This window comes from Dendropsophus ebraccatus, chromosome 1 (assembly GCF_027789765.1).
Source record: "Dendropsophus ebraccatus isolate aDenEbr1 chromosome 1, aDenEbr1.pat, whole genome shotgun sequence".
Taxonomy (NCBI): domain Eukaryota; kingdom Metazoa; phylum Chordata; class Amphibia; order Anura; family Hylidae; genus Dendropsophus; species Dendropsophus ebraccatus.
In genome coordinates, this window is record NC_091454.1 from 197935712 (window position 1) to 197953569 (window position 17858).

General features: G+C 44.4%; 1 protein-coding gene across 1 annotated transcript; it reads right to left on the reverse strand.

Annotated features, from left to right (window-relative positions):
- Window positions 1–3129: 3129 nt before the first annotated feature.
- Window positions 3130–17672, reverse strand: YKT6 (YKT6 v-SNARE homolog). Its single transcript, XM_069944173.1, has 8 exons — window positions 17541–17672; window positions 17346–17460; window positions 14064–14146; window positions 13097–13197; window positions 11580–11684; window positions 6118–6183; window positions 5613–5714; window positions 3130–3326 (listed from the first exon to the last, which is right to left on the reverse strand). Exons 2-8 carry the CDS (start codon window positions 17447–17449, stop codon window positions 3291–3293), a joined length of 597 nt encoding a protein of 198 aa, XP_069800274.1. The 5' UTR covers window positions 17450–17460; window positions 17541–17672; the 3' UTR covers window positions 3130–3290.
- Between the last annotated feature and the right edge of the window lie 186 nt (window positions 17673–17858).

Here is a 17858-nt window from a genome sequence, read left to right on the forward strand (position 1 = left end):
TAGACAGGTACATGTATAATCACCTAAAAATGAATGCAGAGCTTAACTTTCATCCTGTCTCTTAAAGGGATTGTTCACCAATTTTTTTTCTATTAAATCAACTGGTGCCAGAAAATGCCAGAGATTTGTAATTTACTTCTATTAAAAAAAAATCTCAAGTCTTTCAATACTTATCAGCTGCTGTATGTCCAGCAGGAAGTGGTGTATTCTTTCCAGTCTGACACAGTGCTCCTTGCTGCCACCTCTGTCCATGTTAGGAACTGTCCAGAGCAGTAGGAAATCCCCATAGAAAACCTCTCCTGCTCTCCAGACGGGTAAGAATCCACCGCTTCCTGTAGGACATACAGCAGCTGAAAAGTACTGGAAGACTTGAGATTTTTTTAAAAGAAGTAAATTACAAATCAGTTAATTTAAATCATTTTTTTTTGGTCAACAACCCCTTTTAGAATACCCTCCAAGACCAAAAAGGGGATACAAATCACGACCGGACAAATGTCCAATAACTGAATGAATCCCCCTATAATAACAACCCATTTATAGGGCTTATTTAGAATCAGAAAAAAACACAGCTACTTTTATGCAGAAACAGTGCCACCCCTGTCCTTAGGTTGTGTGTGATATTACAATTCAGCTCCATTCACTTCAATAACACTGAGCTCCTGACATTTCCATAAAATGCTTCCGAGCCTAGAAGGTAGAAGACGGACATGTCATAAAATGAACAATACTGCGTCTAAGTTGTCACATGATTGAATGAAGACATCATCATTTCCATAAAAGAGGCACTGTCGCAAAGAAAATGGGTTGTGATTGCAAGCAGTTCTGAAATTTCCTTTTTTTTTTAGGTTTTCTATGCTTTAATCGCTATTATACATATGGCCACTAGGTGTCTCACTTCACTGCGCATGTGTTCAGCTGAGTAACATAGTTCAGTAGCAGAGAATCCTGGGGGAGCTTGCATTGTATGGTCAGCTCTCCTGTCACACAGCATCAAAACTTCTATAACCACACAGTGACATTATACTAACTGAATTGTTACATAACAAGGAGCATTGTCATCTGGTAAGCTGCAGAGCTGATAATAGAATTAGCTAAAGTTAATAATAGAATTAACCTAAGTTAATTGCCTTCAGTTGACATAAAACCTACATGATAAACAGGTCTTTCCTTATGCGAGTGCGCAAAGGACTAGGACTGTATTTGGTTTCTGTTTTTAAAAAAGACCAAATATTGGCAAAGAGGGGGCATGGAGCACAGTTTGGCCGTATCTATAACTTTGATTTAAACATCAGGTACGCTTTAAACACAAGTACGACTTTCTAGGTGTTTCACATTTCAGTGATATTAATAGGACCTGTCCAGTTCACAGAACCCATTTCCATACACCCGATTAGGTAATTCTACATCACTCTAGGGCGTCCTGTGTTCAAGATCTTGACTTCTTGCCCAGAGTGGCTACAAAGATTATCTCCAATAACAGCGGCCATCATCGTAAGTTGTTCACACGTAGTCATTTTTTTTTTCACGTCCTTTGTATTAAAATCAATGGAGTTTTTAATTAGAGACACACCCAAAAGGGCAATCTTTGAACTAGAATAACGTTTTTTGATCATCAACAACCCCTTTAAGAATACCCTCCAAGACAAAAAAGGTGATACAAATCGCGAGCCAGACATATGTCCAAAAACTGGATGAAGTCCCCCTATAATAACAACCCATTTATAGGGTTTATTTAGAATCAGAAAAAAAACCACAGCTACTTTTATGCAGAAACAGCGCCACCCCTGTCCTTAGGTTGTGTGTGATATTACAATTCAGCTCCATTCACTTCAATAACACTGAGCTGCAAAACCCCACACCTAAGCTAAGGGCAGGAGAGCTGCTGTTTCTGTAGGAAAGCAGCCTGGAGAACTCCTATAACCCTAGTTAAGCAGTAGGTCTGTGATGAATCCACATCCAAACCCAAAACATAATCTACATGTAAGACATGCAGATTTTACAGCCGATCTGTCCATGGTTTAAAACAAGGGTGGGGAACCTTCGCTTCGCTTTGGCTGTCCAGGCACAATGGAAATTGTAGTTTTGCAAACGCTGAAAGGCCCAAGGTTCCCTGTCCGTGGCGTAAACATGTAAATGTGAATCCACCCAAGGAAACAAAAAAAAAACAAAAACCTAAAGATCTAATCTTAGGTATAATAAATCAGATATCCAACCCGATCCCTCACGTATAAACCGGAATGTCTGGCTACGTTGGTGCTTCGCCCACATTCGGAATAAGACATTGACAGCTTGGCTTTCAAACATCTACAAACGTCTTATCATCTTGAGTATTTGGTACAGAAAGGTTCGGCCAATCTTTATTAAAATACAAGTTTATCAGAAATAAATTGGAAGGAAAAAAAAAAAAAATCACTGGAGATCAGAAAAAAAAACACTGAAATACGTTAATAACTTATCTATACAGCATGAGAATATAACCGTCCGCGCCACGACGGCTCCTCGGTGGAACTACATCCATCGGTTGGGGTTTTTTTTGGATAAGACAAGGTGGTTATAGAGTAGTAATATCTTCGGCATTTGCGGAGTGCAGCTGATAGGTTTGCTATGGTTGTGCAGGTTTGCTATGGTTGTGCAGGATTAGGCTTCAGGTTCGGGCTTTTACAGCAGAATGGGTTCTCCAGGAGTAAAAAAAAAAATAAAATTAACTATTTTGCACGTACAAGGTTATCCACAGTTAAGATATGTCCGGGATAATGGAGAAAAGGTGTTAAAATGCCACTAAACAAGTGCAGGAGTGGTACAGGAAGAAGCAGACGGACACTTAACCCATTGCGGTTCGGTTAGTATAGGGTCACTACATTACAAGTTACCGGGTCACTCTACATCACTCTGCAGCTTGGTGACGGGTTAGAACACACAGAACGCATGGTGATATTTGGTATCACTTTAAATATCACAGGAATGTTTGCACTTGAACAGTAAATGGTCAGCACAATCCCCTGGGGGGGGGGGTGTCACTTCATACTGGGGGGCCACAGACTGAGAAACGCAAGTCTTGCAGTATAAAGTGAACACACATCAATAGATAATGTTAAAAAAAAATCCCCCCCCCCCCTCCAAAAAAAAAAAAAAATTGAGAGAAGAAAATAATTGACCTGGGGGCAGTAACCACCAATACTGCCCCCTGCTGGGGATAGGAAGGGCTGACTGGTAGCTGATTTGGTGTCAGCCCTCATATTATATAGTGTTTGTTCATCGTCTTTGATCCAGTCTCCACTGACGTGCCCACATCACATGATTCCGCAGCATGAATTCTGCTTCCGAGCCTAGAAGGTAGAAGACGGACATGTCATAAAATGAACAATACTGCGTCTAAGTCGTCACATGATTAAATGAAGACATCATCATTTCCATAAAAGAGGCACTGTCAAAAAGAAAACTGTTGTGATTGCAAGCAGTTCTGAAATTTCCTTTTTTTTTTTCTTTTTTTTTAGGTTTTCTATGCTTTAATTGCTATTATGCATATGGCCACTAGGTGTCACACTTCACTGCGCATGTGTTCAGCTGAGTAACATAGTTCAGTAGCAGAGAATCTTGGGGGAGCTTGCATTGTATGGTCAGCTCTCCTGTCACACAGCATCAAAACTTATATAACCACACAGTGACATTATACTAACTAAATTGTTACATAACAAGGAGATTTTTTTAAAAAAACACAAAAACAGGTACGCTTTAAACACAAGTACGACTTTTCAGGTGTTTCACATTTCAGTAATATTAATAGGACCTGTCCAGTTCACAGAATCCATTTCCATACACCCGATTAGGTAATCCTACATCACTCTAGGGCGTCCTGTTTAAAGATCTTGACTTCTTGCCCAGAGTGGCTACAAAGATTATCTCCAAAAACAGCAGCAGCAGTCATTGTAAGTTGTTCACACGTAGTAATTTTTTTTTCACGTCCTTTGTATTAAAATCAATGGAGGTTTTAATTAAAGACACATCCAAAAGGGCAATCTTTGAACTAGAATCACGTTTTAAAGGATGTGCTTGCAATGGCGGCCACTGTAACATGCTAAATAACGGCTATTTTAAATATCAATTAACAGCTGTTGAAAAACAGTGTGAACATAGCCTTAACCCCTTAAGGACCGGGCCAATTTCGATTTTTGTGTTTTCGTTTTTTCCTCCTTGTGCATCAAAGGCCATAACACTTGCATTTTTCCACCTAGAGACCCACATGAGCCCTTATTTTTTGCGTCACCAATTGTACTTTGCAATGACAGGCTGAATTTTTGCATAAAGTACACTGCGAAACCAGAAAAAAATTCAAAGTGTGGTGAAATTGAAAAAAAAAAACCGCATTTTGTTTATTTGAGGGAAATGTGTTTTTACGCCATACGCCCTGGGGTAAAATTGACTTGTTATATATGTTCCTCAAGTCCTCAAGAACTGATCCGACCCACTAGACACCAGGGATATGAAATTTAAAGCCCTTCAATGCAGCTGTCAGGTTTGATGTGTTCTTTCTATCGGTACCTTGATTGCGCATATACGACTTTTTGATCGCTTTTTATTACAATTTTTCTGGATTTGATGCGACCAAAAATGCGCAATTTTGCACTTTGGGATTTTTTGGCGCTTACGCCGTTCACCGTACAAGATCAGGAATGTGATTAATTAATAGTTCGGGCGATTACGCACGCGGCGATAGCAAACATGTTTGTTTGTTTATTTATTGGTTTACTTTTATTTATAACCTGGGAAAAGGGGGGTGATTCAGACTTTTATTAGGGGAGGGGGCTTTTTATTGACAACAACACTATATATTTTTTTTTTTACACATATACTAGAAGCCCCCCTAGGGGACTTCTAGTATATACACTTTGATCTCTCATTGAGATCTCTGCAGCATAGATATGCTGCAGAGATCCATGAGATAGGCACTCGTTTACTTCCGGCTGCTGCAGCCGGAAGTAAACGAGTGCCGAGCCGGGGACGGCGCCATCTTGGAGCGGTCCCCGGCCGGCTTCAGAAACGGAGATCGCTCCTCCGGGATAACATCCCGGAGGAGCGATCTCCGCCACTAGACACCAGGGAGACGCTGGATCCGGTAATCGGATGCAGCTGTCATGTGTGACAGCTGCATCTGATTACTGTATTAGCGGGGACGGCGAACGGACCGTGCCCGCTAATACCTACGGTCCCGGGCTACAAGCGGCAACCAGAACCGCCGCGGTTCAGAGCGGGGTCGCCGTGCGGTCCCGCTCTGAACGCCCTTACCGGCAATAGGGCGTACCTATACGCCCTTTGTCGTTAAGGGGTTAAAGTGTTTTTTTTTTCCCCATGTCGCATAGCTAGCATTTACCACCATTTTAAGGCTAAAAGTGGTTCAACCTCTGGGACCACCACAAACCCGAATGCTGGCTTAACATTGAATCCCCTGAACCATTTTAACCTACACAGTGGTTTTCCAAGGCCACCCAAAGTGCAGGGAACACAGAGTGAACCCAGGCTTCAGCAGGTGATCAGGTTATGGTCAGGGGTCCCTTTAATAAGTAGAGGCAGTGCAAAGCCGAAAGCCTCTTTAACGCATGATATCTGTTACTCACCGTTTTATAGAAGGCCTTGGACTGGGTTCCTAGCACTTCTGATTTACTGACTAAGTCATCCAGTTTCTCTCCACGTTGCAGTAAGGACTCCATGGTATTGTGCTGATAATGACAAGAATGGTGTTAGATACATACATAGCAGATACTGCAACCTTCATCACTGCCGCTCCCTGTAATGTGCTGATCTTAAACTTCTTGCCCTTCTCATGTTGTGGTTAGATATATACTATATAATTCCGTAAAACATCCCATTGACGTGTCTACAGGCACAATGTGTCTGCATATTACAGTAAAGCATCACATTCATGGCTATTATTAGTATATTATCTGAACAGCTCCTTTCCATACACCTGAATGTCTGTCCCCATCTGATTTTGAGGGTGCTTCTACCATCTAGCTGAATTAGGTGAGGGGATGGTTTAGTATGAAGAAAACCCTGTGGGTGGCGCTAGTACTATCCGTCCCGGGAATGCATATTTATATGGGATATATAAGCTTTACTCACCAGGATGATTTTGGTTTCGTCCAGCTCAGCTTGTACTTTACTCATTGGATCAGCATCTCGGGGGTTCTGAGAATATAAAAGTAGTTTTAACTTTCCGCCCACCACTGGCTTGATCTGCTTCTGCTTTGCACAGTAAATACAGTGTCTGTCTGTCTGTCTATTCATCTACATAGGTAGATGAGAGAAAGATGAAACAGTGTGTTCCTTCCCCTATATTACTCAGGAGAGGCTGTTGTTTTTTCGCCCTTGGCCAGGTGATCACAGTGTGATGTCAGTAGTGAGCGGGGTTATAGATGAGACATTACAGCTTGGCTGCCAACAGAAGAGAGAGAAATCATGTGATCTGTCTCGGAAGGGAGCGGGAGAATAGAGGCATGGAGTGGACCAGGAAGTGAGCATTTGCTACAGAAAAACAGACCAATTCATGTAATAGAAACCAATTCATGTAATTACAAACAGGCTTAAGACTATGGGCGGGGACTGAACAGGGTTAAATCTTTCTTAATCGGAGTTCCCCTTTAAGTAACCAGCTTCAGCCTTACACAATGAACAGAGAAACTCTTCCAGCTCCATTCATTAAGTAGTGCAGGTGCCAAACACTTGATCACCGACCAGTGGCCATCTTTTGGATAGCTCATCAGTATTTTTCCCCAGAAAGACCCCTTTAACAGGCAAGGCTTATGTGGGGCACGGTGTGACAGGCACAGTGAAGCCCCCCCGTTTACCCACCTCCACAAGCAGTTTACCCAGTCGGCACTGACGCCAGCATCTGGTGTCAGCCCAAGCAGCTAATAACACGTACGATAAAGTGTGTCCTCCAGCCCCCAGACAATACTGTCCCTTTAATAGTTTAATTCATCACCACTAGAAAGTGACAAAAAGAAAACAATTGGCACGTTTCCCTACATGTGAGGCCGCTGTTTACTGCTCTGCTTATCCGCCTCCTAAGAGTTTAATAACCGCTCTGATCTTCTGCCCCAATAAGATCAAAACAAGACGCTCAGGGGAATCCGAAGCAGCAGCTGCCAAAGACAACATCACGTCTCCTCTCCCTCCAAAGAAAACGCATTCTCTACACCAGGGTCCCCCAACCTCTGGCACTCCAGCGGATGCACAACTACTACACCCATCATGCCCTGATAGTTGCAGCTTTTACAGTAGCTGAGGAGCCACAGGTTGGGGGACACTGTTAATGACAGCAGATGAGTAGTAGGACCACTGGTACAGATACCCTACATACACTGACTGGGTATAAGGGTGCCCACCGAAAGTGGCATCATGCATAGCTTATCACAGGTATAAGACAGAAAGTTAACATAACACTTCCATACAACTTCCTGCCTTCTCTCTAGGTCCCTACTTAAGGGTACGTTCACACTGAGTAAAACATTTGGACCCCCCCCCCCCACTGGCTCCGCTCGGAATTCCAGCTCGGAATTCGGAATTAGAGTGTGGACGTACCCTAAGGGTACACGATAATGGTGAAGGCCCCCAACCATCCAATGTACAATAGCATTCAGGATTGCTTAGCAGTAAGAACTGAAGTGATGAAAGGGTTACATGTCAGAAATGCCTGTAGATAATAGGTCACGCTATATCTTCTATGAAGTGAAGAGGGCTGGTTGCACTAAACACTCATTTAGAGAGAAAATCAGATTTCATGGGGCAGAAACTCATTCTACCAATAAGATCCTGGTATATAAAGCACTGGAGACGGGAATAAAAGGCCACACTGTCTGGGTGTACATGAATACTTCCAGTACAGCATATTAGTGGGACTATGACAACACTGACTGCACTACGCTCTGCACCCTACCAATACAACAAATTTGTGTGGCACTAGCATATAGCTACCCGTATCAATACAAACATATATTCAGACCCCAAGAGTTCATGGTCAGGGGGGATTTGGGGCCATCTATGGAAACAAACAAGCACCGAGTAGCTAGATCAAGTGCCTTTACATGGCACAATTAGTCGAGAATCTGGGCTGCACAAACAATCACTGTATTGATTGTGCAGTGTTATTGGGGGATGTGGGGGTGATAGACAATGATTTTTAGGGTTGTATAAAAGATGCGATTATCCAAGAAGTGGGCATTATACCGCTCCTCAATGACACTTTTACAAGGGCCGACCATTGACTGAACGGGTGTTTCTAGCAACTCTCATTGCTGGTACCCGGCCTGAGTAAAAGGGGTTTTAGTTTGTTTCCTACTGATGTCAATGTCTGAATTTTATCATTAGATCTAAATGAGAACCAAAGGTTGGAACGAAACATGACAAGATAATAAGGTGGTGATGGTGTGCTTTAAAAGTATTATAGATCCCAGGAACAATTTTTTCCTCAAAGATATGACTGATCATACCTGTCAGCTGCAGTACATCTACGACCACCATCCCACCCACCCTCAGTCAAGCATACACACACTCACAGACAGAAGCCTGGCCTTACCTCTTGGAGGCTGCACACTATCTGCAATCTACAGACCCATAACAAGAGTAATGCTAAATAACCCGATCACATTAGCTAACACACAGATATCAATGTAGCAGAGTCGGTCTAGATTAATACTGCTTTAACCCCTTAAGGTCAAAGCCAATTTTCGTTTTCGCGCTTTTGCTTCTTCCATTTTTTGTTTAAAAGGCCATAGCGCTTGCATTTTTTCACCTAGAGACGTATAGAAGCGCTTATTTCTTGCAATGACAGGCATTATTTTTCCATAAAATATGCGGCAAAACTGAAAAAAAATCATTTGCACTGTCAAATTGAAAAAAAAAAAAAAAAAGGAATTTGTTTTGATTTCGGGGAGTTTTGCATTTACGCCGTTCGCCCTATGGTAAAACATGTATAACTTTTCTTGTATCTGATGGCTTTTAAAAAATTCAAACCATTGTTAACAAATATATGTTCCTTAAAATCGCTCTATTCCCAGGCTTATAACACTTTTATCCTTTGGTCTATGGGGCTGTGTCAGGTGTCATTTTTTGCGCCATGATGTGTTCTTTCTATCGGTACCTTGATTGCGCATATACGACTTTTTGATCGCTTTTTATTACATTTTTTCTGGATTTGATGCAACCAAAAATGCTAAATTTTGCACTTGGAATTTTTTGGGCGCTTACGCCGTTTACCGTGCGAGATCAGGAATGTGATCAATTAATACTATGGGCGATTACGCGCGGGGCGATGCCAAACATGTTTGTTTATTTATTAATTTATATTTATAAAATGGGAAAAGGGGGGTGATTTGGACTTTTATTAGGGGAGGGGATTTTTTTTATTAATAAAAACCCTTTTTCCTTTTTTTTTTTTTTACATGAACTAGAAGTCCCCCTGGGGGACTTGTATATAGACAGCACAGATCTCTCATAGAGATCAATGCTGTGTATACACACAGTAAAGATCGATTAGATCGGTCGCAGGCCACAGCAATCTATTGCCAAGCCGGGATCAGCGTCATTGCGACGCTGAGGCCCGGAACGGGCAGAAGAACTGATCCGACCCACTAGACACCAGGGATATGAAATTTAAAGCCCTTCAATGCAGCTGTCAGGTTTGACAGCTGCATTGAAGTGCTTAATTAGCCGGCGCGGCAACGGGACCCGTGCCGGCTGATAGAGGCACTGCCCGGCTGCACATATCAGCCAGGAGCAGCGCCATTCAGAGTGGGGTCCCGGCGGGACCCCGCTCTGAACACCCCCCGCGGCACCTTGATGTACCAGGTACGTCATGGGTCACTAAGGGGTTATCCAGAATTAGATAAACCACAGCTACTATCTGGAAAATCAGAGCCACCTCTGTCCTCAGGTTGTGTATGGTATTACAATTCAGCTGCATTCACTTCATTGGAAGTTAGATGTAAAACCCCACACCCAAACTAAGGACAGGAGAGGTGCTTTTTTTCTGAACCTGAATAACCCCTTTAAGGCCCCTTCAGCTTACCCTGAAACGGGCACCGATCAGTGAGATAGGCCATTGTTTGCAGAGCCTTCAGGGTATGTTCATACATTCAGGTTCATTGGAATTAATGAAAACAAGAGAAATCCCAGTCTTTCCTTTATGACCTGTTCTTCATTTTTCTGTTCCTGGCTTTGACTTCAATAATTGCAATTAAAAACCTGACTGTGTGAACACATCCTTACAAGGTTCAATCAATGGTGCAGCTGGGCCACACGAATCATCTCTGGATTGATTTCATCATAGTTGGCCAGACGTTCCTATTTACATGGGAAGATGTGCAGCCAACTGGCGATTATTTTAATGGCTGCAGAAAGGATGCGGTCAGCTGGTGAACAAGCGTTTAGTTCATTGGCCCTTTGACACAAATTGGTAATTGGCAATGAGTGTTCCTGCCAGCCAATAATCAGCCTGGGTAAAGGGACCTTTAATGGGGAAACACCAAAATTAAAATGTTTCAGCTACTAATAGGATACAAGATACGCATCTGATGAGTGGTAGTCTACAAGCCCTTTTACATGGAAAGTTTGAATGTAAGCAATAACCTTTCTGTGTGTATGCAGGCAATGATCAAACGAATTTGACCCTCTGTGTGAATAGAACACTAGTCAAGCATACATGCTGCTGCTCCATATCCCCTACAGGATTAAGTACAGCATTTAGCTATAGTCACCAGTTCGCTAGTGGGTGAATGAATGAAGTGGCCTGCTCGACAGTTTGCTCCATTGACAAGGTTAACCACTCTGGTACTCCTCAAACTTTCTAGTCCTTTAAAGATATGAGCACACTTACAGTAAGTTCAAGTTTGTCCAAACTCTCTGCAGATATTAGACTCTCAGTTCAGTGATATTAAAGGGGTATTCCATCCAAGAGCTAAAAAATTAATTTCTCCAAAACCTAATTGCTAAAAGCTATTGTTCTATATCCAAGATGGTGTTGGCTAGCATGCACTTCCCAGCATGCATTGCACCTCAGTCAGTTCCCAAGTATCAGCCTTAACTTGTTGTATCTGCCCATCACTGGCTCAATATGCTTCTGCTTTACACTGAAAACAAAATATCTATGTTGACGGATGAAAATATAGAGGAAAAAAAAAAAACTGTACTTCCTTTCCCCTATACTACTCAGGGGGCTATCACTGTTCTGCCGTTTCTCCAGCTTTGGCCAGGTGCTCACTGACTGGTGTGATGTCAGTGGTGGGCGGGGTTAGAAATGAGGCATTACAGCTTGCCTGGCAACAGAAGCGACACAGATCATGTGACTTTGGTCTCGGAAGGGAGGGGGAGGACAGAGGAGTGGAGACAGAGAGGACCATAAAGTGAAGATTTTCAGCAGCTTCAGTGTGTAAGTCAGGATGTGCTGCAGACAAACTGCCCAATTCATGTAACAGAAACCTATTAGAAACAAGCTCAGATTATGGGTGGGGGATTGAACAGGGTTAAACCTTTCTAAAGTGAAGTACTCCTTTAAGGTGCTCGGATAGGTTACAAGACTCTCTTACTTGGTACTTGGCAAGGTAAGAGTCCAATGCATTGTATTGAATGGTAGCCGGAGAGCCAGATGGCCAGTCTATTCTATCCACCTGGGTGGCGAACTCCTCAAGAACCTAAAGGAACGTAGGAGGTGAGAATCATAAGTGACAAATCAATATGTTGCCAACAGAAAAAGAAGTAGAATATTTCTATAAACATTGTAGATCCAGCCTTTACATGTGGTATGTTCATACTGTCTCCTGTACTGGTCTTAGAGCAGTCAGTATGGACTAAAGAAATAATTCAACCAAGTCAAGTCATAAATCCTGGATGTGTATGATGAGTGTTACCATTCTCCTTATCCAGAGGAAGGGCCCCTCATGTAGGCTTAAAATTTATATAACATCCGGTACATCACTATTTTTCTTAATACATCTGGCGATTGGCGCCAGCGAGGTGATCCTGATGGGGTGGTCCTTTTTTTGAAACACCGCCTGGTTCTTGTGCTTGTCACTGTTCTTTTGCTGAGCACCAGGTGGCTCGGGGCATTGGGGGAAGGCCCCCCCCCCCAGTGTGACAATATCGCCTCCCCTCTGTGAAATGGCTACATTAAGGGGGTACTCCAGCGGGGGGGCATTGTTTTCCTGGGATCGGGGAGGAGGTGGCTGAGGGAAACGACGTCCACTCACCTCCCCGGTTCCAGTGGCGGGTCCCGCATCGCTGTGCTCCGGTCCCCGGACGCTTCCTGGTGTCTGGCGCGGGCCGGAGACGTGACGTCTCAAGTCCGCTTAGCCTGTCAGTGACAGAGGCGGGATCCGTTTCAAGTCCGCTTAGATCCCGCCTCTGTCACTGACTGGCTGAGACGTATCGTACCAGGAAGCGGCCGGGAACCGGAGCGCCGCGATGCGGGACCCGTCGCTGGGACCGGGGAGGTGAGTGGACGTCGTCTCCCTCAGCCACCTCCTCCCTGGTCCCAGGAAAAAAATGCCCCCCCCGCTGGAGTGCCCCTTTAAAACCAATGGAGCAGCAACAGAGAGGGAAGGGGATATGGTCACATAGGGGTGCTGCAGACCTGTCCAGGCTGGTGCACAGCAAAAGAACAACACAGAAAGTGGGAACCGGCGTAAAAAAAACGCGATGTACCTGGCATCTCACGGAGGTCACCCTAATGTGGTGGGATGGTACACTCTATATGATCAAATGGTTTTGCTAAGAACCTAATTTTTTATGTGAGTGTGTGTGATGGTGGGAGTGTATACGGTAAGTCTTGGCACTTGCAGGTTACAGTTGCACTTTTCCATTTTTGACTATTAAACCAGTGTCTGAACTGTGTAGGGAATCATCCCATTGACAGAGGAATAGGTAATATCCAGTTTTCATATTATTCATACATTTCCAGGAGGAATAACAGAGGAACACCACAATGCAAAGTTCTGAGAAAAGATATGCTACAGTATTTATTTAAAAAAAAAAAAAAAAAAAAAAAAAAAGGTCAGGTAAGGCAACACATCTTCTTAAGAAGATTAAATACTATCTTGTATCTTACCTTATCCAGAAGAGTAAAGCAGACTCTCTGTGGGTACTCGGCATCAGCAATCACTACCCCCGCCAGGGAGTCATTCCGCACATATACGTGACAAAGGTACTCTGTGTAAAGATACAATACTGTAGGTATCAAAGGAGACATGCTGGACAAAAATAAAAAGTCATGGAGGGCAGAGGGTGGTGGAACCATAAGATAAAGGTATACTTACCCTTCCCGGTGCCAACAGTGTAGTGCCACCGCTCCCTTGTTTCAGTCCCTGACGGGCTGAGCGGTCTTTTCTGAGCGAATCTGTGATGTCACATGAGCCAAGAAATACAAGAAACTGGCAAGTGACCTTGAATAGTGGCACTGCACAGTGGAGGCACCCGGACAGGTAAGGGCCCTATTCCACCGGACGATTATCGCTCGCATAATCGTTAACGATTAACAATCTCAAACGACCGCTATTGCGAAAGACCTGAAAACGTTCACTCATTTCCATGGAGCGATAATCGTTACTTATGATCGTATTTGCGATCTTTTTTTCTTTGCTATTGCGTTCGTATCTACTGCGAACGACGTCTTATTCAATGCAAACGATTTGGGAATGTTTTGCGAACGAGCAACGATAAAAATAGGTCCAGGTCTTATAAAGCGATCAAAGATTTCTCGTTCGGTCGTTAATTGCATCTCAACCGAACGATTATCGTTTACATTCGAACGATTTAACGCTTAATCTAATGGATAATCGCCCGGTGGAATAGGGCCCTATGTATAACTTGATTGGTATGGTCCCACAACCCTCTGCCCTCCCTTTATATTTTTTTGTCAGAGTACCCTTTTAAAAGCCATTGTTGAACTGCTATTCATAGGATTATACAGCAACATCCAAGATTCTTTTACATCTAAAATTTGTTTGGAACTAGTTGACTCCAAGTGACCCCGTTAGGATCTTTGCATCTGAATATCACTAAAACTCCATGCCTACCTTGCTCCTTCACGGATGAGCGGCTCCCCTTGTCTGATCGCTCCACAATCAGCTGGCTGGTGAATGTCATAAACTCTTGTACACTGCAAACATTAAAAAAAGGAGGTGGAGAAAATTTTATCAGAGTGTACCGTGTCCCCTGGCATACAGCTAGTACATTACACTTATCTTTATGGAATGAACAAAGGAATGGCAGCACTAGCGGGTGTCACGGCGAAACATACAAGGAGACCTGTATTATCAGAAACAACCCTCAAAATCATACAAACATATACATATATGACGATATATTGCTGCCTAAAGACACAGAAGGCTACACTACTAGTTGAGTGTCTACAGCTCCTATGTAGGCTTACGAATCTCCATAATAACAGACAACAAGCCAACCCTGTGTTGTCAGACCCTGTATTTATATGCCTTCTATTTCCTAAAAACATGTATGTAAGGAAGGCAAAGGGAGACATATAGAAGCGAGATAAATGTGTAAATCCTCAAATATTTCAGTTATCACACTGGCCGGTCGAGCAGTCGCTCACTCAGTAGCTCAATGAGGACAGCGTTATTGTACTGCTTGAAGTTAAGGCAGGACAGCAACACCATAGACAGAAAGGGCTCTGTATATATCTCCCCTGGTGCCTGAAAGACTAGCTGAAGTCTGTAATCTGAGATTTTCTGTCAGTCGATCCCCCCATTCCTTTTAGCTGCCATAACGCACACACACCCTGCTGTACTATCTCTGTAGGAAACACAAAAAGCTAATTTCTCTCCAATATGGTCGCCTCAAGAGAACATTGTATACATATATTTATTATGATTATATTATTATTGTCTGCATCCTTAGGGTGCCTTCACACATACCGACTCGCAGCGAGTTTCTGCTACGAGCCGAGGTCCAAGAAGGCCCCTATCACTACATACAGGCAGTGGTCTGAAAGACCGCTGCGTGTATGTAATGCAACCGCCCCCTTAACCCCTTCGGCTCCCACACCGCTGTCTCCATACATTACCTGGCTCTGGCTGCACGGGGTCCCGCTCTGCCGCCCAGCCAATCATGCTGGGCGGAAGAGCAAGACGCCGAGACCCCGTGCAGCCAGAGCCAGGTAATGTATGGAGACAGCGGTGCGGGACCGGTACGGGAGCCGAAGGGGTTAAGGGGGCGGCTGCATTACATACACGCAGCGGTCTTTCAGACCAATGCTTGTATGTAGTGATAGAAGCCTTCCAGGACCTAGGCTCGTAGCAGAAACTCGCAGCGAGTTTTTTTGCTGCGAGTAGGTATGTGTGAAGGCACCCTTAAAGTGATTTTTTTTAATGCAATTCATGTTCCAAACTGTTGACATTGTTAGATAGCTGTTAGACCAAGGAGACACATTGTACCTTTCATATATCCGTCAGTGCTTCCAGAACATAAAAAAATGCTTTTTTTTTCCCATAGTTTAAAGAGTCTTTTCCAAACCAATGAAGTGCTGCAGGCTGCAAGGGCTCCTTGCTCCTCCTTCTATCCCTGTTTCTGCTTGATAGATAATACGCTGGAAGCAGAGTCAGGAATTGGAGGAGAGAGAGATAAAACTATTTTCTACATTATGAAAACACAGCTGGATATATGAAAGGTACCATGTGTCTCCTTGACCTAACAGCTATAACAGTATCAACAGTTTTGAACATGAAATGCAGCCAATAGATTCACTTTTAGAGTGCCTTCACACGTAACGGATCTGCTTCGGATCCCTGCCCTGTACACTCTATGGGCAGACAAACTCGCAGCAGGATGGACATCCCGCTGTATGTCAGCAGCCCGCCCTGTTAACACCCCGTCACCGGAGCGTATACATCACCTTCTCCCCGCTCCGGCTAGCTTCGGGGGTTCCCGGCACATCCCGCTCGGCCAATCAGTGCTCTGCCCCGCTGCAGCGCCCTGATTGGCTGAGCGGGACGGGAAGAAACCGGGAGCCCCGAAGGAAGTTGGTGCATGGATAATGTCGCTCCGGCGACGGGGGGGGTTAACATACTCACAGCAGGATGTCCATCCTGCTGTAAGTTTGTCTGCCCATAGAGTGTACAGGGCAGGGATTCGCAGCAAGAAATCTGCTGTGGATCCGTTACGTGTGAGGGCATCCTTAGGGTGCCTTCACAGGTACCATTCTCACAGCCAATATATTCCTCTTCGAGAATATATAGTCCCATAGCTTTGTTTAACTACTCAGCAAATGGGCTAATTGCACCAGGTTTTGTATAGACTGATAAATTTGGGCCATTGTGCCCATCTGCCAGCAGCAGCTCTGCAATAATCTACTCCAGCCCTCCAGCTTTTGCAAAACTACAATTCCCATCATGTTTGGACAGCCAAAGCTTCGCTTTGGCTGTCCAGTCATGATGGGAATTGTAGTTTTGCAACAGCTGGAGGTTCCCCATCCCTGATCTACTGGGAAGCGGATCCACACTACACTGATTTTGGTGGATGCCTCAGTCTAACGGGTATGGGGGCCTCCCAACTCTCCCCCTGCAAATGACGTAGGGGTAGAGAAGGATCAGGCATGTTAGATTTCTACTGCACAATCCTTTTGTTCCCTGGAAGTCTGGCAGTGGCCTATTTCACTTCCCTACTCACCATTACATTTTTGGAGGGACTCCATACCAAACCAACTACTTAAAGGGATTGTCTAGCTAGCACTAGTGGTTTATTCCCCAGCAGGTTGTCCCGAGAGGGTCTAACTGCTGAAAAGTAGAATGTAGTGGCCATTGCCATCAGGCATTATAGCCCCCTATAGGTCTTAGAGGTGGTCACTCAGCTCTATGAAGTGCTGAACTACAAATCTGCCTATAAATATAAGTTATACCCCATACTGAGGCAATACTAAGCAGATAATGCCCCCAGGATGCTCCTGCACTGAGAGCCATCCAGGGGCCATGGGGGAGATTTATCAAACATGGTGAAAAGTGAAACTAGCCCAGTTGCCCCTAGCAACCAATCAGATTCCACTTTTCATTCCTCACAGACTCTTTGGAAAATGAAAGGTGGAATCTGATTGGTTACTAGGGGCAACTGAGTCAGTTTCACTTTACACCATGTTTGATAAATCTCCCACTATATCAGTAGAAAGGATTAACATAGAATACAATGGCAGGGCTCAATAGAGGAGATATGTTGCCCATAGCAACCAATCACAAGGCAGCTTTCATTTTTGACAAACGAAAGCTGCGCTGTGATTGGTTAGTATTGATAAGCCGGTTTCCATAGCGGCGGCCGGCGCCCGGGATCCCCTCACACACGTGTCCGCTCACCTGGACCTCTGGAAGAAGCTGAACGAGGACACATCGTAGGCACTTTTCAGCAGATGGACCTTGTATTCTCCCTTATAGAGGATGCTCAGGCTGTACAGCTTCATGGTTCCTTCTCCTGCAGGGGGCACAATAACTGGTTACACTCACAGGCATTGTATATACTGAGCCGGTGCCGTTACAGCGCGGCCTCCTCACCTGGGCTCGGCTCTCCTCCCCCGCTCCCTCCGGCGTTCCTGCCCTCCTCTGCTCGGTCCCTGCTATCGGTTTCGCTCCCGGCCACGGAAGCGGCCCTTCCCGTTACACGTCACAAACCGGAAATGCGTCCGCGGCTAAATTGTTTCCGCCCGGAAAAGAGGCTGTGAGGGGAAGGTTCCTAGGCGAGTAGCGACTGGGCGCAGGGAGGTAATATGTAGGGGGCACCGGTGCCAGTCTATGCTAGTAATGGCTAGAGAAGGTAGTGCCAGGACAGTGCCCTACGACAGCTATGTGCCCTCTGTACACCGAGCCTCAGCC

Coding starts and splice junctions, on each gene's coding strand:
- YKT6 (XM_069944173.1), bottom strand. CDS start 17,449: ATGAAGCTGTACAGCCTGAGCATCCTCTATAAGGGAGAATACAAGGTC. Junction 14,147..17,345: donor AGCTTCTTCCAGAGGTCCAG/GTGAGCGGACAC, acceptor TAATGTTTGCAG/TGTACAAGAGTTTATGACAT. Junction 5,715..6,117: donor ACGAAACCAAAATCATCCTG/GTGAGTAAAGCT, acceptor TGTCATTATCAG/CACAATACCATGGAGTCCTT.